Here is a 26,355-nt window from a genome sequence, read left to right as displayed (position 1 = left end):
CAAGCATCTCACTCTATAGGCCAAGTGTCTTGGTCAGCACCAGATGCTGTAAGAAATGTACCACAGACTGGGCAGCTTGAACAACAAACATTTATTTCTTATAGTTCTAGAGACTGGCAGGTTTCAGCTCAAGGCTCCAGCTGATCTGTGTCTAGGGCCTCTTTCCTGGTTTATATTTGGTGCCAGTTCTCTGACATCCTCTCAAGGTCAAATGCAGGGAAAAAAGAGGAAGCAAGCTCTCTTGCATATCTTCTTATAAAGACACTACATCCATCATGAGAGCTCTATCTTCATGACCTACCTACATTCAAAGAACCCACCTCTTAATACCATCAACTGTGGTGAGAATTTCAACATACAAACCAGGGAGAAGGGTCATTCAGACCCTAACACCAATCATCCCTCACATATGCCACCTCTGTCCTCAGCTCCTATCCATTACTTCAAGAAATTCCTCTTTCCATTCCCTTTATTTAGAAAGGAAATGTTGAATCTGGGAATTAAGATTGTTAATCATGGCTGTAATGTGTCTCTGTAAGGAACAGAGAATGCCAAAGGTGCCCTGTGAGATCAATCGCAAAGAGATCAGTGAGAAAACTTACAAAATATGCAAAGCCCTTTTGTAAATTTCATGAAAGCCTTCTTCTCAGGAACTGTAATCACACGGTGTCTGAAATCTGGCATCACCATGGAAGTTGGCTTACAATGCCTATAAAGCAGACACTCATACAGTGTAGACCTGCTGGACTATTGTTAGGCTGAGTAAACACATATGGGAAATTATGGTCCAGGGTGTGCCCACAACTAACCAACATGTGTTAGTTGTGGGCACACCCACAACTATAAAAATAATGTGATATTTGAAACAGATTAACCTTTCCCTCATCTCCTAAAATCTCACCTTATAACATTTGAGTTAATTGACTTTGTTAAATATTTAGTTTTAAGACCAAATATACTGAATTTTCATGATGGCGATGGTGGAATATCCACATAAATAACAGTTATACATTGTATTAATACAAAGCCAACATTCCATAGCAGGAATTGCACCTGCTAACCAGATTTTTGTTGGCATCTGCATCACTTGTTCTCTTTCCTCGTGATGCTGGAAGCCCAGGAAGGCACAACCTGAAGACCTGCTTTCCAGAAAGTTTCTCACAGCTCCTGCCACAGACCCCTTTATCAAAGTTACTAGGATCATGTGACAGAGAGCTCCACACACTGAAAGAGTCTGTGTTGTTATTCTACTGCTTGCATCCTCCCTATACCTGCCTCACTCTCTTTTAGTATTTCTCCACCAGGGTCCTCTTGAACACCTCATAGAGAATCAATAAGCATTTTATTCTTATAAGTATGTATCTTGTGTTCATCATATCAGTAAAACCTGTTAAAATAAAATAAAAAGCTATATAATCCTGAGAAAAAATAATTATCAAAGCCTCTTCTAAAATTTCTCACTTTCTATTCTTGTGATCATCATTTCCAACTGGAAATATGCCAAGATTTCAGTTATTTCTCTGGATAAATAACAGGACATACCCTGGACATTTGCATGTTTATAAAGCAATTTCTCAAATAATCCAGCAAACCTACCTATCACTTGTAACATTTCCTCCAGGGCAACAAACTTTGTTATATTGGACCTATAAAATGTACAAACAAACTTATGGTAGCCTAATTCTAACTTTATATTTATATATTATTAAATTGTAAATGTTTTGAGCATTTTACAGAAATCCAGCTAAATGAATTTTCAGTGACAATCAGTGTCCACTTCAGAATCTCGGCATGGCCAGAAGCATCCTTGCTGGCGTGCGTGAGAAAACCTGAGGATGTGACACTGGACGTGGAGTTGTACAAACTTAGAACTTACATAAAATTAGTGTAAGAGTCACAAACTCTTGCAAATTAATTTGGTTTGATTTCTGAAATAACTTAGAGCAGTAAATTTGGATGAATGTAAAATGAAATTATTTTGCCAAGTTAGCCAGGCATTTATAGGAAGAAGTGTGTTAAAAGAAAAATGTTGATAATATATAAACACACTATGGATTTTTTTCCACATTTCAATTTGCTTTAGGGGAAACAGTAAGTCTAATTCCACAGCTAGTTTCTATTGCAATGCCATCAAAGGCATACCGATTGACATTTGAAGGTTCACTCAAATGCCCATGGGCAGCCTCTGGATGCTTTGGTGACTCCATGGAATCATCCATGGACCTGCCTTTCATCTTGAAGCTTCCTGGTCTCAGGACGGCTGCAGCAGCTCAAGGCACCACAACTTCAATGAAAAGTAGCAAGCACAGATCAGAACACAACAGTGGTTTTTCCCTCCGTTAATTAGCGCAGGAAATTCTTCCCTCCTGCTCCAGCATATTCCCCCTTCCCTCTCCTTGGACAGGACAATACCTACTCCCAGGCCAATCACTGGAATCACCATGACAATTTACCAATCATAGTTCCTCGTTCAGGACACCACTTGGCACAAATTAGCACAAATGATAAATCTTATATCTATTTATGAACCATTCCACCTAAACGAATAAAATGTTAGGTAAAAGTGGAATTTCCATGGAATAAAGTTCACTATTAGGAATAAAGGCTATAGTACAGTAACAATGGGAAAATTCTGATTTTGACCAGGGAATGATCATCACGATTTCCACTGGTTATCTCCTTAATCCTTGTAACATCTCTGAGGCAGATAGCCTTACTTCAAACTGAAAGAATGAGATAATAAAACTCATAATTACACTCACCTAAAAATGAAGAATGTATTTATCAATCTCTTCTAAAATACTATTTCAACTCTTGTTTTTATTAAAACCATGGGACAAATGAACTACATGAAAAGTTAAGGAAACTAAAAACAAGATAAAATGAAAGTTAAGTAAAATATTTAAGAAAATTAAAGTTGACTATAGTCCTAACATACAGCAAGTGCTCTTATTATTACCAAAGTTTATTCTTTAAAATATTCATGCATATGATATTTAAGCTTGCTTTTCACACTTTGTACTATGTAGTAAATATTTTCTTATGCTATGATTTTTAAGAAGTGACTTCTAATGACTATATAATAGAAAACTTGTGTTAGCAAATTTTTGCAAGGATTTCTGTGGTGAGCTCCCTTGACTAGAAGCATAAAATGGAATTACTATACATATTAAAATATTTCACATCAAGGGTATAAATTGAAATATTTCACACCAAATCATATTCTAGCCCATTTTATCCTTCCTTTAATAACATGAGGTATCATACTAAAAATTACTGCTAAGTTGTCAGAGACAGGAAAAGTTCAGATTTTCAGCAAGTACTTTTACCCAGATAGACTGTACCAATCCTGAAGTCAGGGAGAGGATCTGAGTTTGACCGCTACCTTCTGAACCTAATCTCAGACTGAAGAATTTCTAGTAACTGGCTTGTGAGCAAGAAGCTACCTGGGAAGCTGCCCTCTCTTGCCCTATGGAGGAGCAAGATCTCACTCTTCCCCATTATGATCAATGTTGCTAAATAAACGTACCCTCTACCACTAGTGCCGACTTGAGTCATGTGACTCCTGTCTTCACTATAGTAATACTTGGCCTTCCCTTTCTTCCTTTCTTTTTCTTCTCCTAAGGATAAGAGTTGTGTGGTTCTACCGAGGTACATCTGTTCCTAGTGTGGTTCTACCGAGGTACATCTGTTCCTAGTTCCATGGCCACCATCCTAACATGATCAGCAGTCCATCCCTTCCTTTCTTTTAATCCTGCTGCCCACAACCTTGGCAACACATCAGAATCGCCTTGGGAACTTTATAGAAACCACTGAGGCCTGTCTCCCCTCCAGACCCAAGAAAGAGATTCTGATTTATCTATGGTGAGGTCTCAAAATGGGTATATATGTTTTGTATATCCCCCAATGTGATTCAAAATGTACTGGGGTGAGAAGTACCAATAACACTCTCACTGTACTGCATCTGCAGGAAGCTCTCCCAGTTCATATGGTTGCAGGTATTCCCCCCAGCACTGGTGCTCAGTGTGGATGGGGGTCTCCACAGCCACTTCACTACTCTTCTTAGCATTGTTTTGTTGATGAATTCCACAGTCCATCCAATTACCTTCTGAAATGTCTTCTTGCACACCTAACAAGCAAAAACACCACCACTGGATACTTAAAACAATTCTTTCATCCTGATTCCCCATTTCACTCCCCAAATCCTGCTTATTCTCAGCCCCTACCTCCTCCCCAGGTCAGTTAATGATGTCACTATGCCCTCTCTTATTCATTGTTCCTTCCACGGAAAACCTTTCTCTTTCCTCCAGGGCACATCCAATGTAATAACCTGTCATTTCCAACACATGTCTTCACTCTAGTCTAAGCTGCCAGGATCTCTTGGCTGGCAACAACAGATAGTGGCCTTGTCACTCCCCTGCATGTCTAAGTGTGGCTCCTGGAGGGCAGCTCTATACAGCATCTGAAGTCATCTTTTGATATATAAATTATATCTGAACTTTCATCTATAAAAGCCTCTTGATTCTTCTATTACAACAAAAATCAAGTCCAAGTTCCTTGTTTGCCTCACCTTGTCTACCTTTCCCACTTCACTTTCCACCATTCCTTGGCAGGCTTATTATGGTCAGGCACACTGGCCATTTTTCTGTCCCTAAAAGGCCCTTGAATTCTATTTTCTCCTTCTGGTCCCCTTCTGTCAGAGACACTCCTGCTTCTGGCTGCCTCTCATTATTTGGGACTCAATTCAACTATCACAACTTAGGTAAGGCCTCCCAGAATGCCTGTAAAATTCTAACTTTCTATCCTATTATCTGATTCAGCATTGCTCAATGGTAGAAATTATTTTACTTATTGACATCTGACTTATCCACTAAAATGCAAGCTTCAGGGAGGCCACACTTAAGTCAATATTCACTATTATTGCAGCCCATGTGCTTGGGGCATACAACAAAATGTGGCAAATAGTAGGTGCCTAATATATAGTTGAAAAGGCTGTGTGGAAGAAGAAGACGCATGCCTATCTTGTCACTAACTTATCTGAACAGATTCATTCTGCCTTAAGCCATGATAAACATTTTTTATCACACAATGTTTCAATATAAACAGAAGAAAACAAAGCCCTAAATTTTCATCCTCTGGAAATTAAATCTACTACTATACTTGGATTTTTAATACTTATATGGAAAAGAGGAAAATGAGGAAAGATTGGAAAAAGTCAATGAGATAAATTTCAGCTTTCTCCAGAAGATAAATCATCCTGCTTCCATCTCAGCATATGAAATCTTGCTTAATAGTTTGCAAAATCTATCAAGATACACTTTGGAAGAAATGCTTGAGAAAAGTATTCTCTACTTGGCACTGAAAATCTGTTCTTAAAAACAATCAACCTGAAGAGAAATGGCACGAAATAGGAAGGCAAAGAAATGAGAGAGGGTTCTTTAGGCTTTGGATGTGCATTTCCCCTTCTGCTTGTGTTTAGAGTGTCAGAAATTGAGATATCAGAGATTGACACTGAGTTCAGTTTCAAACTGAGCATCCCACACTTCCGGGGCAATCATACAGAAAGGGCATGCTGGTTAAGTCTGCCTTTCTCAAAGGCTGAAAAATTTATGTCCAGATGCCTAGAAATGGATATGTTTTCTATTCAGCACTGTTGTGGGATTTAAAATTTCACAGCATCATTCTCTTCCTCTCTACAGTGCTTCCTGGCTTGTATCTATTTCAAACATCAGTTATATGTATAGTATTTAACATTTAAGGTTAAATCTAGCTCCCAATTTTAAATTTTGGTGTTAGGTAGCCCATGACAAGCAAAAACGTTCAGTCTCTCATATGGTTTCAATTTTCCCCAGTTCCTACATATCCAAACACCCCTTGGATTCCAGTATGTAGGTTATTAACCTATACACTCCCTTGGCTTATGAAATGGTTAAATATCTATGGAAGCTGCAGCAACCTTATCTGCTAAGAAGTGGCCATTATTTTAGCTTTTACAAGTCAGAAAACTGAGGATCATAGAGGGTGATGCTATCAAGCTCAGATATTTAACAAAAGGCAAAAATCTGGATTCAACTTTATTTTCCTGACTGACACCCACGGTTCCTGTATTCTACACACTTCTCACACACAGAGACTTGACTAGACTCACATCATCAACAGCAGAACTATGATCAAAAGAAAAATGACAACTATTCCATGCATTCTAATTCTATTTGCTGATTTTCAACCTAATTAGATGGTAATAGCATCAATGAATGGAAAACAAAACAAAAAATTGACACCCACATTAAATGAAATCCAACAAACAGTCCACTGAATTAAATTGGTAGCAGTTCCCATTGGACAGCTGGTTTAACAGTACAGAGGGGATCTGAACCAAATCTGCATGTGCGAATCAGTATCTGGGGAGTGTGATTAGAATTTGTTTACCTATGATATAACATTTTCAAGTTTCTTTTTTTAATGGCAAAACCAATGTACATACTAAGGCAATGCCCTCAATCTTAAACTGCAACGTTTGAAGGACAGATTCATCAATGAGCAGCAAAGCCTTAACGGAGGCAGATTTTCTAATCCAAATCAGATTAAGCAATTTCTGATCTAAATGTGAGTGTTAAGCTAAAGAAGCAGCATCTCAGCTTGACCAACCATGCAAATAACTGAAACACTAAGTCTTCCTGCCTCTCACAGATATAACTGCAAACCAAAGGAAAGTAGATGCCAAAAATCAGGGAGCTGCAGGATGCTAGCAGAGTCCCGCTCTTTCTCAAGTGGTTCTATTTTTATAATATGACATTTGAAAAACCAGTGTCACTTGATGATTTGATGTTCACCCCCTCTTCACCACCCCTGGAGCTCACTGGGTTTCCATGGTACTTATTAGCGGAAACAGCAGTAGACTGTGGTTGCTGGAGGCAGCTCTGTAGCAAGGCCCAGGTGCAAGGCAGCACAGGCCACACCTCCCTGGAACCAAGCCTGGTCTTCAGCTCCACGCCCACCCTACAGAGCAGAGAACAGTAGAAAACAAAACACAGAGGACATCTTAGGAAAATGGGAAAGTAGAGTCCCTGGACATTGTTTATACTCAGAGAAAACTTCTGGACTGTTTGAAATTATTATAATGGATTGAATTATGCCTTCCCCTTTACACTGAAGTCCTAACTCCCAATATTTTGAAGATGACGATATTTGAAGTTGGGGCAAGAGGTGATGTACTAAAAATGAACTTTAAGGATAGACCCTAATCCAATCAGACTAATATCCTTCTTAAAAGAAAAATTTGAACACAGACACCAGAGATGTGTATGCACATGGGAAAAGTCCACATGGAGACACAGTAAAACAGTGGCCATCTGCCAGCCAAAAACAGAAGTCTGAGGAAACCAACTCTGTCTCCAACACCTTGATATTGGACTCCCCACTTCCATAACTGAGCCATCCAGTCTGTGAAATTCTGTGATGGCAGCCTGGGCCAACCACTACAGTCTGCTGTGATCACATAGTTGCACCCTATTCATTACCTATGGACTCCACCCTCTATCTGTACCTGGGCTTAAGGACAAAATATCTGTCATTGAAACACAAAGGGCAGTGCTAATACCTCTGGGTTCCCTTCTGCCTGGCATGATCTCAGGCTGCAAGGAAGCCTGAAATGATGCAGTCATTGTGCCATAAAGTCTTTACAGACAGGAGGCTCACCCCCAACCAGCTAACAAGGTTTGTCCTCACTTATAATTAGAGAAATGCAGGATAAAACACCAACAAGCTACTTTTTCTTTTTTGATAGAGTGTCACTATGTAGCATAGCCTCTAACTCATGATCCTCCTTCCTCAGCCTCCCTGGGATTACAGGTGCAGACCACCATGCCCCATTCAAAGCAATCTTTAAACTGTTTTGCAAAGCTCTTGTTTGTTTCACTGATTGATGAAATGCAATAGGTAGGGCCACAGGGGCATTTTGGAAGAATGATCACTAGATCATTAAGTAGATAACATTCTACTGACAAGAATCTGAATTGCTCAATCTTTCCAGATAAGAATTTAGATATTTCAGATTTTAAAAAACATGTAAGTTTTTTTTGTGGACACATTGGCCCCAAAATTTGATTCCATACTATGAATATTCTAGGCATATTTTTATATAATAATGGTGAAATTGAAGCAAACTAAAGTTCCAAGAAATGACAGGCTCATCTTATTTTAATATATGTTTCAGCAAAGTACTATTAAACACATGGCTTTAGGTGTCTTGACATGGAAATATTTTAACATAAGATGCAAAAATCTAGTTAAAATAGTACTAGAGTATAATTTCATTTTTATATGTAAAATACATATTCATAAAGCAAAAATTGGGCTAACATTCAACAAAAAATAGTAATTATCTTTGGGTAGTAGAACTACAATTGAGTTTTACTCTCTTCTTATTGCTTACATATTCCAATTTTCTATGAGGATTCCTTGTTTAATAATAAGAAACATTAACAGAAAAAGAGACAAAATATTAATTAGCCACTCTGACTTTACAGAAGAAGAAATTTATTGTTTTCTTTGGGTGGTGTGGATCAAACCTAGGGCCTTGCACGTGCTAGAGAAGTGTTCTACCCTGAGCTACAGTCCCAGTCCCACAACCTTGCAACTGTTGTTCTGACTCTAACAGCTTGGAGAGCTATGTCCCAAACCAATGAATGAAATAATTTTCTGGTATCTCCATGCTAGTCAACTGAGCAGAATACAGTGCTTTACATTAAGACACATTCAAAAGGAGAATGGTGGAAGGAGTGAATTCAACTATGATATATTTGATATATTGTAAGAACTTTTGTAAATGCCACAAAGTACCCCCAGCACAATAAAAAAAGAATAAACAGTAATAGTATGAAAAAAAGACACATCTGTAATAGTGCCCTGGATGTACCATTTCTTAGTCCCCTGTTCTTCATGTAGCACCCTGTACAATTCAGCAACTAGGAAGTCTGTTTGATTAAGGGGATCAGATATTATGATTGTATCTAGATGAATCTATTCATACTTCCAAATAAATTATTTTGAGTATGACAGTAATTCCTCCAGGGCTTCTCATACTCATATTTTTAGAATCCATTTACTTTCATGTGTGTGAGCATTGATGTGCATAAGCCTGTGTGTGCCACCTTGCCCAAAGATAAAGAGTTCTTTTATAAAGTCATAAACAAGCAATTTTCACTTGACTTTAAGATGTAACTAATTCTCACCTATGTAGTACACCAAAACACAGGTATTACTAAATGGTGAGCTGCCAAATATTCCACCAATAATATACTCAAAAGGAACAAAGTACTGTGTGTATGAGGAGAAAGAGATGGAACCAGAGGGAAGTGAAGCAAGAAGATGTGAAATCGGTAGTTTTTTAAATCCCACTAAGATTTTAATCTCAAATGTAGAAGCTTGGCTTTTGGAATCTTTGCCACAATGACTCAAGGAACATCTTGTCCAACAACCTCATTTCCAGCAAGAGAACCTGAGAGCCCAAAGATCAATTGGTTTACCCTGAGGTCCCAGACTACTAAGTAGCAGAGCTGAGCCTATATTCCCCAAACCAGGTCAGGCCTTCCCACTATTCCTTAATTACATTTTTCCCTCTCAAAAATACTGATTCTCTTCTTTTCAATTTTCCATGGAAGCAAAGAAGAAAACAAATGCAACCAATACAAAATTTATGCAAAGGAATGATAGACTTCCCTAAGAGAAGACTCTGCACCCTTTCACTGAGTCCTGGAATCTCTGGAGCAACCTCCTCAAGTTCACACCATCTCTGGTTCACAGTTCACAAAACAGCAGAGCATCCAAGCTGAAGTAGTAGAGGAGACACACAGAGACATGGTCATATACCTGCATCATCTCTGAACTCCTGAATCCATGCTCAGACACCTGAGCATTGGTTTTATTGCTAATAGCCCAATGCTGCCTGCACCAAACCCTCCAGATGGCACATGGTCAGAAAGCAGAGTCACATAGTGCATTATGCAACGGGCTTTTGGGAATCACCTTCCTTCTTTGAATCTCTCTCTCCCATAGCACATAGCAGCAGTCCTTCTTCACTGAAAAGCAAAAATATTCTCAAACATTCCAACAGCCCAACTTTCCTGGCATGACAGCATCTGTATTTGGTGAAGGTTATGAGGCTCACTGGACTGCATGTAACTGACCATTGAGGATTAAAGTGGACTTCTCAGAACTGTCGTGGAAGGACTTGATGGGACAGTTAGAATACTCTTGTGAAAATGCAGCATGTGTGAGCTATTTTAACACAATTCATTTTATACCTTGTAGCTGGTATTTGGGGGAAAGAAGCAGTTCCACCAGGGGGCACATATGATTTTATTTGACAAAGTAATGAGTCCAGGGAAATGTGAGAAAATTCATTGCTAAACTTCAGCGAAGTTTTTGAGTTTAAAAGTATCACTAGCCAAAGATCACACCTTTTCAATGGTTTGCTCATACAGACTCTCCTTTCAGTATAAAGAGCTCACAGACTGGCAATTTAATTCAATTTTCACAATGGGAGTGCAGTACATAAAGACATTATGTAGCAAGCAATTAACGGCTACAAATCCTAACACTTAGATATGCAGCTATTTTATGACAACCAGAATGAAGAACACACACATATGCTGTGAACATTTGCAATTGCACAAATGCATTGTGAGCTTGAATTGCATATATGCTTGAGGTATAGGTACTGTACGAAACATCATGGCAAAAGCTAAAGAAAATGTCATATATACAAACAGCTTTGTTCACATAAAGTTATTCAAATGTTTGCACCTTGAGATTTAATTTCATATCAATGCTCAAACAAAATATTTACATTATCTCACTTTAGCATCACAAAGTTCACTGATAACATGTGAAAGTCCATTCATTGATTTGTGATACAACATGAAAAAATTAATTTAGGGTTTCAAATTTTAAGCCAGTGTGGCTTCTAAATCACTACCGCTTCTACTAATCCACCTAGCTGAAAGGCCTAAGCCCTTCCTTGCCATTCTGGAAGGAATTATTTAGGTGCCAGTCCCTGGAGAGTTCAGCTGCAGAAAGCCTATCAGAAGAGACCAGGCAGGAGGTCCGTGCTCAAAAACAGCATGGTCTATTTGGCCTCTTGTCTTTAGGGTTAACATGTCTGTGTTATCTAGTCATTTAGAAGCAATTGTGCTCCTTAGACTTTTACCACACTCAGCCATTTGCAGTGCATTGTAAGAAACAGCATTTCATTATTTATTATAAATTACTCAGAACTGCTCACAATGAAAGATGAGCATCAGTGTGGTATTACAGAAGGTTGTTTAGAACTCACAAAACCAAGTGATGAGGAAGAAACACAGATTTCATTTGCTAAAACCCTGATCTATTTCACTTCCTTTCCAAAAAAAATTTATTCTCAAATGCACAAAGATTCAAAGAAATAACTAAGAAAATTTACCTTTACTAAGTCAGTAAGATAAACTGAAAATATTCCAAGCAAATAACACCAGTATATGTCAGCATATTATAAATGTTGACATCAGTGAAAATTATCTGATCAGTGAAAAATATAGGGGAGCGGCTGTAGGCTATTAATGTTCATTTAGCACTTGCACTTGCACAGCACTACAGCCCCTCTATCTGGTAAAAACTAACAACTGGCAACCAAGAAAGCCATCAAGACTTAAGTATCTGATTCTCACCTGAGGGGCCTTCACCAAGAACAAAGTGGGTGACAAAGCTAGTGTTAGCTGTCAAAACGTAAATGCACAGACCTGGTGCTCCCACCGATGACAGGAGCTCTCTGGAAGGCCATGTGAGAGCCTCATCTTCTACAAACCTCCAGCATCCCTCCTCTGTTATTCCCCCTTGTGTGATGAAGGCAGACAGCGGCACTCCTTTTGAGTGCTATGCAATATCAGCATTCAATCCCAAAAGGTGCTAAGTGGGATCTGGAAAGAGCATCCCAGATGGAACCAGAAGGGTGATGTGGCAAGCAATTCATAAAACAGTTTTGCCTCTGAAAAAGCTGAAGGCAGTCACAGGTTAATTGAGGTGAGGCAGTGCAATCGAGAATTTCTTCTTGTTATTCTCCTCCTATCTCTACTTGCAAATTTTTAGATATTCGAAAGCTGTTATTTTGGGTTAAATTGAGGGCTGTGTTGATGTGACTATGGATAAACTAAACATCCTTAAGACACAGCAATTCTACTGCTGCTTGCAGCACTTTGAAGCAGTGCTGGAATGAAGTCAATACTTAAAGATATCCTGTACAAATTAGAGACGAGAGCTTTGAATAATTTGGAACAAGTTAGCCTTGGGGAAACCTTAAAATTCTCTATCTGTTCTTCCCTCCAAGTCATCCTAGAACTCTTTACCTTCTGTATATGCCACAGGTATTGTCACTTCCTTGATGCTTGCTTCACTATGTCCTCCTCCACCCCCAATCAGGCCCTTACCAAAGGCTGCCCCATTATTTTCCCAGAGAAGCCCTAGCTGCCCATCAGGCCAGGCCCTCACAACAACCGGAATTCCCTTGGCCTCATGTCTCCATTTCTCTGCCTAAGGAAATTCTCCTTTGTTGGCATTTTCTGAAATGGACCAATGTACTTTTCATGTCAGAATCAATAATTTCAGAACTTAATTATTCTCTGGGACATACATTCTGGTCTTCTCAATAAAACCACACAGATGATGAATTATCTTTCTTATCTATCACATACTTTGCAGAACTATGACAAAAACACTCTCAAGATACAAGTATGGTTTTTCATGTATGAGATATATGAAAAATGTGGCAACTGACACTGTATCAGAAAACACTCCTGATATACAGGCAATTTTTACTTAATATAAGCACAGATAACCCTTCAGAAAAGCATAAGCCCAAAAGGACTGTGGTTGTCTACATGGAGTTTCCCAATATCAAGATCTTGGGAATGAACGCAGCTGCAGAAACCAGGAAGACCCTCTTTGTATCTGTCAGACTGTGAGGCATAAGCAACAATGCTCAGAGCGATGATTTAGTGCCTACAAATGGAAAATCCATGTAGCATGGAGTGGTAAAGGCCACAGGAATATTTCAAAATATTTCCTTGATTTTTTTTTGAAGCTTGTATTGATGCACACAAAAAGTTCACAAATCACAAGAATACAGGTTGATAAATTTTGATAACCAGAACTCACTCATTTAACCAACTCCTGTAACAACAAACATAATATTAATACCACTAATATTAACACCTGGGTCACCTTCCAGTCACTATCTGTCACAGTTAATTATGTAACTATGTAAATAGAACCACATTTTTGCTGGTTCTTTTGACTCACCATTATGTTTGTGAGGCTCTGAGGGGCTTTGAAAAACAACTCATGACGTGCTCTGCAAATCATCACTTTCCAGTGGTCTGTATATTTTATCTACCAATTACCTAACCTGTAATTCTGTGACAGACTCACAGCATCTAGTAAATTGGAACAAATCATCCTATCCATTCACATATGACCTGAGCTATCCTCTCAAGACCCAATACTACCATCCAACCTTTGCATTTTTCTTTCATTTCATCCTTAAAACAGACCCAGTAATTGGTTAATATATATACAACTGATTGGTTTCTATCACTATATTCATCTACAGCATTATTACTAAAGACTGTCTGACATCTGCAGACTTGAAGAACCATTAAGTAACTCATTAAACTTCCATGATCATGTATATCATTAAAAGATCAAGGCTAATAATCAAAGGCACAGGGTAAACTACTCCTCTTTCAATAAGGCATTATTTCCCATCAGCAAATGAAAATGTGTTTGTATTACTACACATGTGCATTTCATAGCAGGAACCCAACTTAGTCAACAATTTAATGCTGACACAACCACTTAAGAGACAAACTCTCAGACTTCAGAAAAAATATATTAATGAAATACAACACATCTGTGAAGGAACAAGACACAGTGAAACACACTAAAAACTGTTGAACAATACAGGATTGGGGGAAAGGATGAAGAAGTAAAGTGAAGGGGGGGTTAGAGTGAGTTAAGAACAAAGCATGTACAGGTAAAATGCCAAGGCAAAAGTGTAAATGAAGAGAGAAAAGAAGGTGAATATTGGTGATGTACTTTCTATACAAGTATGAATATGGAACATTCAAACCTGTTGAAATCACCAGAGTAAGAGGACTAAGTTATACAGGAGAATAATGGAGGGGATGAACCAGTTCGGGGTATAATTCAGGATGTGTGTGTGTGTGTGTGTGTGTGTGTGTGTGTGTGTGTGTGTGTCACAATGAAACTCCCTGTGTAACCATCATAAACAAACAAAAATGTGGGTTTTTTAACAAATAAAGACAGGAAGATAAAACAAGTCCTATCTGGGGATTGATACCAATGGGAGAGGGAAGGGCATAAGTAAATGGTAAAGAACAGCAAGTATGGGGGAAGTAGTATGTATTCATGCATGAAAATGGAACAATGAAATCTGTTGAAACTATTCTAAGAAACAGGAGAGGGGGGATTAAAGAGAAAGATGGAGGGGTTGAATCTAAGATATATTATAAGCACCTCTGCAAATGTCACAGTGTGTCCCAGTACAAATATAATATGCTAATAAATTTTAAAATGTAAAGAAAAAATCCAAAATCTTCACAGAAATAACACCAATCATTGAACTGATCCATGGGAATTATTCTTCACTTTTTCAAAAGTTTATTAACTTCTGATTACAGAGATAATTCATGACCATTAACTAAAATTTAGGAAATACAGAAAAGTACCATAAATTAAATAGCATTCCCATTTCGTAATACAGAAATAACAATTATCAATTTAGTATTCTTCCTTTGAACTTAGTTACTAAATATTAAATCTATGAATCGACATAGCTTCACATAATTGGCATATTTAATTTTCTACAAGTTTAATGTATGTATGTAATAAACATTTTCAATAGCCATAAAATTGTTGAAGACAAAATTTAATGCTTCATAATATGTCAGAGAGGTAAACAAAATTTTCCTTATTTTCTTATTTTATTTAACCTAAAATACACACAATTTAATTTAAAACATATAAATGTCAAATAGCTGATTATAGAGTTCATGGCTTTTCTTTCAGTCAATGTTGATTATCTTTCAAGTTAAAAACCACACCCATAAAATATAGTTACTTTTCAGGTGCAGTTTATTTATTAAAGAGTGAGAATTAATGCCATATGTGAAACAATCCAAATGCAGATTTCTTATGCATATACAAATATATTGTCCTTTAAACTTGTTCACCAGCTCTTTCATAACCATTTTTTGAAGTAACATCTTTATGCAGTAGTTCCAGTGTAATCTTTGTTTTAACAAAAACCACAGTTAATTCATTGCTTTATAATTATTTAAGTATACCACCAAATCATAGTTACAAGAATAACAAACCATAAATGGGTTTGGGAACACACCATTCATTTGGGGAAGGGAGAAATCTTACTAGGTATATCCTGGGTATTTGTCAGTTATTAAGTATAAACATAGTATCATACTGAAAATTGGTTAAATAGAATTTAGTCAAAATAGCATTTAATATAAATACTTCTTCATCCTCTTTTGTTTTCTCCCTTTAATTCCTACAATCTGTAGATTTTGCCAGCATTCCAATAAAAACTTTTCTCAACAATAACTTTGGTGAAGAAATCCCACTGCCTCTCTGCTTTATGAGTATAGCTGCAATTCTTAGTCTGTGAGATTCATTCAGTCTTAGTGGCTTTTAATAGTACTGCTTTCTGACATTACAGTGATCCCATTTTTCATCATGGCAATTCAAAACCTATCACACAAACTTAGTGCTCGAGTTGCTGCCATTTTCTAAGTCTGCAGAAAACAATCCAAATCATCTTTCACTTTAAACAACAGAATATGTTTTCTTTTACCTAAAATAGACCTCTGATGCACAAAATGCCAACTAAGTAAGGAATGACTGGATCTATTTTGAGTTATCCTTTGTAGACTGTCAGGGTCTTATCAATACTCTACTTCTCCAAACTGCTGGATAACCAGCATGGCTCCAAGATAAGATTCAGGTGTTCCGCAGGACGCCCTACCTGATGCAAATCCCATCATTTAGTTGGTAAAGGACATATTTCAGTGTCTGTAGAACTGAAAGGCTGTCACTCCAAATGTTCTCTGACACATTTCCATTGGTCATTCTCAGCACATGATACAGTAACTGCTGTTATCAAAAGTAAATTTGGAATGGGCAGAAAAGACAATTTTGACTGAATTTTAGAAAGCAAAGAAATAAAGCCTGTAACTGTTTTCTGTCAGTGTTATAATGAATGACCCACAAAGAGGCATAGGAGAAAATAAGAGTTGGGAAGATCGAGGAGCTGAAGTTCAAAGACTAGAAGGAATAGACAAGGGAATTTTTGCTCAAAGAGTATGAAGATTCAATTCTGCAAGATGAGTATAGATATGCTATGTAACACAGAACCTACAGTGCTTTTAAGAAAATAAATCCCATGTTAAGTGTTCCTACCTCAAAAACCCACAAGGAAGGTCATGGATCTGTTTAATATGGTACAATGGCTGTGGTGTTGGTATCATAGGTATACATACATGCTCAAACTCATCAAAGTGTATACATTAAATATTTGCAGTTTTTATTTATCAGTTATAATTAAGTAGGGATAAAAATAAAGAAATATAAAGGAAGGCATTCTTTATCTTTTGTTGAAACATCTGAATTTCTCCTTAGACTGAAAAACCAGGACAATTTCTCTAGTTAGAAAGACTTTCTTTTAACAGAGCAAAGAGCAGGTACACAGTAGATTTGCCTTTTCTGGAGTTTATGATGGCGGATATCACTATCTACATGCTAAGTGCTTAAAAGAGACAATGTACAGAGCTACCAAAATGTTACATCAATAGATTAGGAAACTGTGATTGGAGAGGAAGAGATTACCTGTAAAACAATCTTCCCATATTCCTGAGCATGCAAGCTATACAACTGATGCATGTCACAGGCAAACTGTGTAACCACTCCAAGCCCAGTTCCATTATCTGTATGATTCAGATAAAGATACACAGGGTACAGGTCTAGGTATTCTTGTCTTTGAGTCTGTATTCCAAGAATAAATCAGACAAAGAATGTAATGTATTATATGCTCTGCTGACACACAGCAAGACTACACAGCAGCTCTCATTTAAATTATTCACCTACAACTGTCAAGCCCCTTCCAAGACTGGAATTCTGTGAATAATCCTTCCATAGTACTAAAAGTAAAACTCAAGGCACAGAAATCAAGAAAATCTGATCCCAAAATGATGATGAGGTCATACCTTTCTTTTTAGTGAACTTCAAACATGGCAATTCACAGCACAGTCATGTTTGGGGCCCTGTGTTCTCTTGGAAAGAGTATCTTAGGAGGTTGACTAATATGTTTAAGAATTCTTACCAAAACTTTAGCATAAGATTTCTGCTTTTCCTATAATCTAGCTACATGGTATTTATGATAAAGTAGTTCCATAAATTCACATAACCTTTTTTAAAAATTAAGCAAAATGCTCTTGTAGCCTATATTGCACTGATGATGTGTGTGTCACACGTCTGTATCACCTCTAGAAAGGTCTCAAAAACAATACCTTATCACTGGAGGCTGTTAAACTTCAGTTTTGCAGGATTGTTTCTGACTGACCTATTTTTATGCCCAGAAATGGCAATCTATGATTTATGAACAATGATCAACCTGTCTTAAAAAATAAAAACTTAAAACAACAGCAAAAAAGTAATACCTAAAGATAGAATTCAGGATGAAGTTTCTAAAAAACAGACTTGAAGAGAGGTGTTTCTGAAATGTTAATGTTAAAGTTTTTCAAAGTACAAACACATTCAATCTAAAAGAGCTTTGTATGGATAAAATCAACCTGTAAATCCTCAAGAACCTAATTCACAATAGTTGCTAAGACCAGAATAACATCTGATGCAGACATTGCCTGTTTTAAATTCTCTCTAAAACATTAAAGACCCTGTGACACTAAGATTAAGCAGGAATGACACCAAAAGGAGCTTGGGGCATTCTTTTTTTGATCAAGAATCTCCACATTTCTGTAGATTTCAGATTTCCATATCATTCAGCAATCTTAACTCATTTCCTCCAAAATTCCAGCTCCTCTCTATGATAAACCTGTATCCAAGGTAGGATTTAGCAAACATCTTAGAAGGAAAGGCTAAAAAATAGTGAACTCTAGTTTGTCACTAACCTTCCAAGATGATTTAAGATAGACCTCTATACCACATTCTTCTCTGTGTGCCATGGTATCAAAAGGCAAGACAGGGCAGATTCAGGACACTCAAGACCAACACTCTCTAATAGCAGTGAAAGATCCCTTCAGCTGGGGGGTGCAAATCAGTTCCATCATTTCCACTGAATTCAGTGGCATGATGTGTTCTTGGATGAAAATAATCAATCCACCCATTTTGCATTTCACTGGACACAACAAAAGCAGTAGAGTGTTTTGCAGTTAATACGCTCTGTTGGGAGGGACATGAGAGTTAGGTTATCATCATCACCCTCAAGATCCCAGGGGAAAAAATTAAAGCTCAGAGAGAACAAATCATTTTTATAAGGTTGCTCTGCTGTCATAGGATACAAGGAATACAGGTTTTTGGTTTTGTTTAAGATGAATCTTTGTTAGTCTTCCACCAAACTTGCTAACAAGTATAGTGATGACTAACACCTACTTTCCTTAATGACACTAATAAAGGACTCAGTTTGTTAAACTTACCCCCTTGTTACCCTGCTGTCATCATGCCTTCATTCTCCACTGCCCAGGAGGAACAACTCACAGAAACCCTAGCACAAGGCGAAGGACCTGTACAGCTGCCCATTAAGTTATTCTGTTACCAGAACACTGGGATAACAAACTTCTTTATGCTACATTGTATGATAACTATGCAACTCAGTTAAATATTATGTGAGCCAATGATGTGATTGTGAAAATGAAAGATAAATGTAGTTTCTATTAAAATGTAGTTGAATGTTTTGAAGCAACTCCAAAAGGTGAGTTGCTTTCAAAAGAAAGAAATTATTTTGAATTATATGGGCAAGAAAACTGTAAAGGATTCCAAGCATATGGGTACTATATATTATCTATGGAAAAAAATCTGCATTTGCATGCATATTCCTTCACTGTTTTTTGATTTTTCATACAAGGTCTAGCTTTGTAGCTGAGGCTAACCTCCAATTTGCTGTGTAGTATAAGTTAGCCTCAAAATCGCTATGTAGTACAAGTTGACCTTGAACTTGAAATCTTCCTGCCTCAGCCTCCACAATGGTAGGTTTATAGCTTCTTCACTGATGTCTTTAAAGAAGAAACAGGTAATTAGAGGTAGAGATTATGAAAAATGAAAAATACTTAGCTTGATCTAATAGATACATATTTGGGGGAAGAAAAAAGCCTTGGCCCTACTAAAGTTGTGGGAGAATTTATGTTGTATAGGTTAAGCTTTATTTTAATTTTTCCTTTTTAAGCAATTACTTTGTAAAATTTTTAAACTAACAGCATTGCAAGGCCTCTAAATAAATGTTTAATAAATTAACCTTAAAAAAATGAAATGCATGACATGCATTATAAAAAAATGGTATGAACATATATAATAACTTCTGTTCAATTATCAGATAATATCAAAATTAACATCATTTGTGGGTCAGGAGTGATGGCTCATGCTAATAAAGTAATTCCAGCTAGGGAGGCAGAGATTAGGAGGATCCAAAGTTCAAATCGAGCCAGGGCAAAAGGTTAGCAAGACCCTATATCAATCAGTAAGTCAGGTGTGATGGGTCATGCTGTAATCCTAGCAATGTAGGAGTTCATAGGTGGGAGCATTGTGGGTCTGAGGCCAGCCTTAGGCAAAAAAACCACAAGACACTACCTGAAAAATAACAAAGCAAAAAGGACTATGGTCATTGCTCAAGTGGTAAAGTGCCTGCCTAGCAAGCCTGAGGCCCAGAGTTCAAAGCCCAGTACCACAAAAATAATAATAATTCACAAACCAATCTAATGTAGAAAAAAAACCAACAGTCTTCCACCAAGTTTTTAGAATCCTTAATTTGTTTTTAAAGGCTGTAAGTTGTCTTTAGTTAGAGCCATGGTTCGATATAATAAAAAGGACTAGGAAAGGCAGGAATGTGAGCACTCTTCAGTGAAAATAGTGAGAATGGAAAAACAAACTCCACACGTGTGCCACAATTTTCCTTGACCACTGCAAGAACAGGAAACACCAATTTAGATGTTTCCACCCTGGCATTACAGAGCTGAGTCCATTCCTCCCTCCACCATCACTGCTGCACACCTGCCTTAGAGGGACACTGCTGTATGCAGACAAGGAAAATGTCTCCACAGGTCTCTGTGGTATTTGTCCAGGCCATATAGCACTGGGCCTGACCCAACCCACAGTCTGAAGATAGAAAGAAAGAAAAGCGAATTTCCGTTCTGTTCAGAAGCAATTCAAATGCATTTTAAAGACTTTGATTTACGGCTCTTTCCTTGCTCTTCTGTATTTCAGGGCCAGCTTTCCTGTTCTAGTTTCGACATCCCAGATAGAATATTGAGATATGTTTGGTACTGGATATGAGAGGTTATGACAAAAGAAGAATTTCTACAAAAGAAGTTCTCACACCGTGGTGTGACCAGGAAGAAGTGCTACGAGATCCAGAGGGAGGAGACATCTTGTTCCTTCATGCAGTGGGTCTCCAGCATGGCACTGCTTGGGACCCAATGTGGGCTTAGAAAACCTTGGGAAATGTCACAACGAAATCCCCTGTAAAACTATCATATACTAATAAAAAGGCTTTTATAAAAAAAATATAAAACCTTAGCTCTTTAGTAACAGAGAAATTGCCATAAATCATCTTGTTTTGGTTGAATTATTATTTTTTTCTTTCTCATGAGCTATGGATCAACACTGTTTTTAAAAATCTATCTGGGAAATAGCACAAATACAAGGGTGTTTGTATTCTCAAATCAACCATAAAAGGGACTCTCCTCTACCAAACACACCTCCAATCTCTCACCCCAGTAAGGAAGAACTGAGGAGGAACGCTAAAACCAAACTCAAAAGGGCCCTAAAAATAGCCTTGCTAATTGCTCCCACCTACTTTTTTTGTTGCTGTTAAGACCATGAAGTACAATGTAACTGTCTAAAGAGCAAAACTGTACAGTGTAATTGATTAAAGGAGAAAAGCCCCCATAATCCATATTAAGGCCAAAGGAAATCAAAACATACTCCAGTTGCTGCACGTGCCTCTAGAAAAAGCTTTCAATTGGATTTCATAGGAAATACTGATCTCGAGTTCTGAATCCTCTCGTGTCGGTTACCATGCAAGATTGGGGTCAGTACATTCTATGTTGGAATTCCTTGAAGGCCTTGACTCATGTAGACAGAGGATAAGGTACAGGAACAACTTTATTTAAACAAATTACATCTGAGTCTGCTTAGAAAGCAACCAACAGCACTCATATTGTAGGAGTGACAAATGTTGAAAAAGACAGTAAAACAGTTGACTTCATCAATTCATCTCTAAAAGATTACTACAGCTGTGATTAGGTAACATTTAAAAAAAAAACAAATTGAACAAATTAAAGTTGCTTTCTTAAGTTTAAACATCAGTAATACATTTTCATTCATTCCCTCTCTGAATGCACTACTCAGTATTGGTGATCTTATCCACCGGAATTAACTATGTAAAGGTCTAAACATGACTGAAAGAATAGGCACTCATTATCTTTGCATTTGAATTTAGCCTTTCACCTGTAAAAAAATGTGCTTTCCGTGGAGGAAAAGAATTCCAGAAGAACAATCCATATCCTCACTGGCAACACTGGACACCTACCTATGTTTCAAATCTGAAAATACAATTCACAGTGCTATCAAAAGGAATGGCTAGCTGTGTATGCTAGACAGAATCACTCTTCTGTATGTAGTAACCTCTCTTTAACTTGCTAAATGTGTAAAGCATCCTACATTTTCAGATACAATATGCCATAATCACCTAGTAGTAATATGTTTAAAGTGTTTATATTCAAAGAATCTGAAAGGAAGACAAGTGTTGGGCCACTGCAAGCCAGGAGATTCCAGGGACACAGGAAACTTGTCAAGCCTAAGGGATGGAGGAGAGGAAAGCCAGAATCAAATCCCAAGCCCTCTTTCTCTTATTGTTTAGAATACATTATCTTCAATTCTTCAGAAAACTAGTAACAGTCCTCTAAACTGGGCCTTGGCTATAGCAAAAATAGCTTTTGCTTGCAAAAATGTTTTTATCCATTAGCAAGTGTGTTCATTCTCAGTGAAAAGCTTCTTCCACTCAAAGAGCTAAACTGTCTTTGCAGATACGATCCTTCTGAATGCTCCGAGATGTCACAAAGACATTCATCCTCTAAGCCTTGAGATGTTCAATTCAAGAGTCACGACCCTGACTATTAAAAAAATTGTGGGGTAATCTCACAAAAACTTAGTATCATCTTTAACCTTCCTCAAGAGCAGCAACAAGACACAGGACTTGCAATTAAAAGAAAAAGAGAAATAGAAGCAAAACCCTCACTGAAGTATGAAGGTAGGAGCTGGGAAAAGGGGAATTTCTCTCCTGGGAACTTTATTGACATAATCAAAACAAGTGAAAAATCTGAATGCCAGCTATTTATTTAGGCCACTACTCAGCCTACAGTAGCAGTGTGATAATCCCTCAGATGGGATCTGCATTTTCTTTTGTTAATCATGCTGCAATCCTGTATGGGGAAAAAAAAAAAAAAACAACTGCTTTTTCTTTGAATTACCATACAACCTACCTATTTAAATACACCTTCTATGGAAACTACATAATCTACCTTCATTAAAATTTCCCTTGTTGATGTATGCAAACCAGGTCAATCTCTACTGGATTTGCACACTTGCATTTTTAGACATTAAATCAACTCCTTGTTAAAGGCTTAAAACAGAGGAAGAGCTGGATCTCATCTACAAATAAATCAAATATGGGTTACATGTCTATATGGCCACTGAAACTCTTTACAGAATACCTACCCCCCTTTCCTTTGGGGCTGAGAGCCCTGTCAATAATCATTACTTATTAAACAGGCCTGCCATTCCCTTCCACACAATGTAGAAAGAGAGCATGGAGGGGCAGAAATAATTACCTTGGGCTTTTCTTTAAAGAACCCCCAAATGGACTGCCAGGAAATCAATTGAGAAAGAACATGAAATGCCCCCACCATGTGCAGTGTCCCCCCCACAAGCGCACCCGCGCGTGCACACACACACATACACACACAGCCAGGGTTGGGAAATACACCCACACTCCATTATTCATATCAACTGCATCTGAAGGGATAAAAAAAATCTGTGGTCTTTTGGACAGAAAGACACCTATTTTCAATCCATTGAATATGCTCACACACGCACTTGCAAATGCTTTATCCGTCCACAAAACTGAAGCTAGATTTGCTGAGAGGAGCCTCTAAACACCTCCTGAGAAAATATGCTCTCAGAAATGACTGCTTCAACCAAAGCTGAGAGAAGCTGCAAGTTCCCAGCTCTACTGCCATTCTGGTTTGTGGCAGAATCCTTCTTTCCTGTCTCCCAATTTATCTTATAACCTGTTATTTCTAAAGCAGAGTATAAGCAAAAGGGAAAAAAAAAAGACTCTCTCTTCTGGACCTTACTTATAAGTACACTAAATCAAAAAAAAAAAAAAGAAAAGAAAGAAAGAAAAAGTTTCAAGGGTTAAACAACATCCACAGTAAGAGCACAAGTCTAGAAAATGAAAAATTACCAGATGACTGAAAGCAACCCAGGAATTCCTACCAGCACTGAAGAGTTAATGATAACCACTCTTTCTTTCCCCCAGATGTTATAGCTCAACACAGAAATACAGCATCAAGACAGCATAACCAGACAGTTTTGCAAAATAGCTTCGCACAGAACTTAAGCTGCCACTCCGGGGGTTTGTCCTAAATAACCTTCACAGGTTGCACAAACTATTCCCCTGTCCTGATCCATGGTCAGATAAAGAAGGTTCCTGAGATTTCTCTAGAAGAAGGTGAGGGGCGGTAGGTCAACTACTGACCTACAGCATTTATAAGAACAGAAAGCACACTCCTCCCATACAGAGAAAGCCACAGTGCTTGATGTGAACTGGCCAGTTAGTGGCACCAATTGAGCCAGGTTGAACATGCTACATTCAAAGGGTGACATGTTACAAAGGGTTGGATATTCTCACCCTCTGGTGTAAGGAACTCCGTCCCAGCCCGCCCGTATTTTTCAGGTACGATGGGAAAGATGAGGTTCACACCCCACCTTTGGGAAAGGAACAAAAGCAAATGCTTGGCAGAGCTGAAAAAAACTCCTCCTTCACCAGGACCCTAGGGGCGGCAGCTCTGCAGGGCTCCCTGCACACATTTTCTTCCAGTTAAGTCACTCTCCGTGGCCACAGAAGCAATTTCTACACCTTTGCAGGGCCACTGTCAGGCTGGGGGGCGGGGGAGGTGATCAGTTTAGCCCTCTGCCTTGGATCATCCCCTTTCCCCGCCTCCCCCAATGGCTTCTAATTAACCCTTCCTGATTCCCTCCTGGGTCAGGCTGCTGGGAGCGACTTCAGCTCTATTCTACCTGCATTTCCATCAAATCGTCCACACACATGGGCATAACTTCCCTTTGCGGTTTATGGTGGGTAAATTTGCATGTGTGTGTTTCCAACCCCTACCTTCCCAGAGGCGGGCGGGGAAAGGGCTGGGTACATTTGGGAAGGCCCTCCCTCCCCAGCCCCCTACAGGAACGGGATTCAGGAGCTCGCCCCGCAGGTCTGCAGAGAGGACTGATTGCACTCTCGTTAACCCTTTGAAGGAAGTTAGGAGCTTGGTTCTCATTTGGGACCCACTGAAGTAGGACCAGTGGATCCCACCCCTGGAGATCTCCCTCACCTCCCACCGCACCCACTCCACACCCGGACCCAGAAACAGGCCAACATCTCCCCGCCCCCCTTGAGGCCAGTTTCAAGCGTCTCCCACACTCTGTGCCCCAAACCTGGGATGGCGAGGAGGCTCGCTAGAAGACCCGCGGCGAGGGGAGAGAGACTGCAAGAGGGCAGAAAGGAAACTAGGTAGTAAATCATAGTTGAGACCTAGCGTTTACTTACGAAATTTGGGGCTGGTGCTACTTTCTGGTGTAGTGGTGGTAGTGGAGGAGGAGGAGGAGGAGGAGGAAGAGGAGGAGAAAGAAGAGGAGGCAGCTGCATCCTGAAAGGGTGACAGGGTCCAGGAGGGAGTAGAATCATGAAGGTAGGAGGAGGTGGCATATGCCGCAGTGGGCCAGGACGGCATCGCCTGTGTACTGGGGGCTCCTGGCACTGGAGGTCGGGAGCCCGGCGTGCTGCTACTGAAAAAGGGGGCCGTAGTGGACAGGACCGTCGGAGGGGCCGCAGTGTTCCGTGCCGTGGTGGAGCGCGGGCTGGCCCGGATGGGCACCCTGTGCCCGGGAAAGCGCGTGGGCGCCCGCGTGATGGTGGTCAGGCGGGTACTAATCCGGTTGGGCGTCCTGGAGGAGGCGGCGCCGCCGACGGAAGAGGTGGCGGGGGACGTGGTAGAAGTGGTCGTGGTGGTGGTCTCCATGGCCTTGGGGAAAGAGCTGGGCTTGGAGAGGAAGAAGGGGTCCTGGCCCATTCCCTTGGAGTCCACCAGGTCGGTGGGCACGTACTCCTTGACGGAGCCCACCACGATCCATTTGAGGAGCATGAGGCTGAGCCCCAGGCCGATGAAGCCGATGAACAGAGGCACCACGCACAGCCACGTCTGCTGCCGGTTCCACACGATGCAGTCGCTACAGCGTAACTCCCGGGGGGGCTCGGCCGCCCCTTCGCCGCCGCCGTCCGGGCCCCCGCCCGCCGCCGCCGCCGCCGCAGCCGCCGCGATGCCCTCCTCGGCCGAGGCGGCGGCTGCCGAAGCGGCACCAGGTGGCGAGGCAGCGGCCGCCCCTTCACTCATCCTAGGAGCCGATCTTCACCTTCGCCCCCCCGAGGGCCGCGCCAGAGGCATGGGGCCGCGCGGGCCGGGCGCGGGCTCCGGCGGCCGCGGCGGGCTCGGGCGCAAGCAGCGGCCGCGGCGGCCGCATGCAAATCGGCTCCCTGCCCCCACGCCCCTCCCCCCGAGAGGCGGGCGGCGGGCGGGGAGGAGCGGAGCGGAGCGGGGGAGGGGACGCGGGCCGGGGAGGGGGCGGCGAGGAGCGCGGAGAGGGGCGCGCCGGGCCCCCGGCGCCGCGGGTCGGTCAGGGAGCGGCGGGGCGCGTGTGCAGCCCACCGAACGGCCTCCTGCGCGCCGG

The 26,355-nt window shown here is 39.9% G+C and overlaps 1 protein-coding gene across 10 annotated transcripts in view; it reads right to left on the bottom strand.

Annotated features, from left to right (window-relative positions):
- Positions 1 to 26,021, bottom strand: part of Nrg3 (neuregulin 3) — a 1,113,314-nt gene extending 1,087,293 nt beyond the window's left edge. For all 10 annotated transcript variants that reach the window (XM_074079308.1, XM_074079313.1, XM_074079309.1 and 7 more), the window contains exon 1: positions 25,178 to 26,021. In XM_074079308.1, the coding sequence (XP_073935409.1) occupies positions 25,178 to 26,021 (844 nt within the window). The remainder of the gene's footprint in view (positions 1 to 25,177) is intronic.
- Between the last annotated feature and the right edge of the window lie 334 nt (positions 26,022 to 26,355).

Source organism: Castor canadensis, chromosome 7 (assembly GCF_047511655.1).
Source record: "Castor canadensis chromosome 7, mCasCan1.hap1v2, whole genome shotgun sequence".
Taxonomy (NCBI): domain Eukaryota; kingdom Metazoa; phylum Chordata; class Mammalia; order Rodentia; family Castoridae; genus Castor; species Castor canadensis.
The sequence above is the reverse complement of the archived record's forward strand: the minus strand, read 5'-3'. Positions and strand labels throughout refer to the sequence as shown.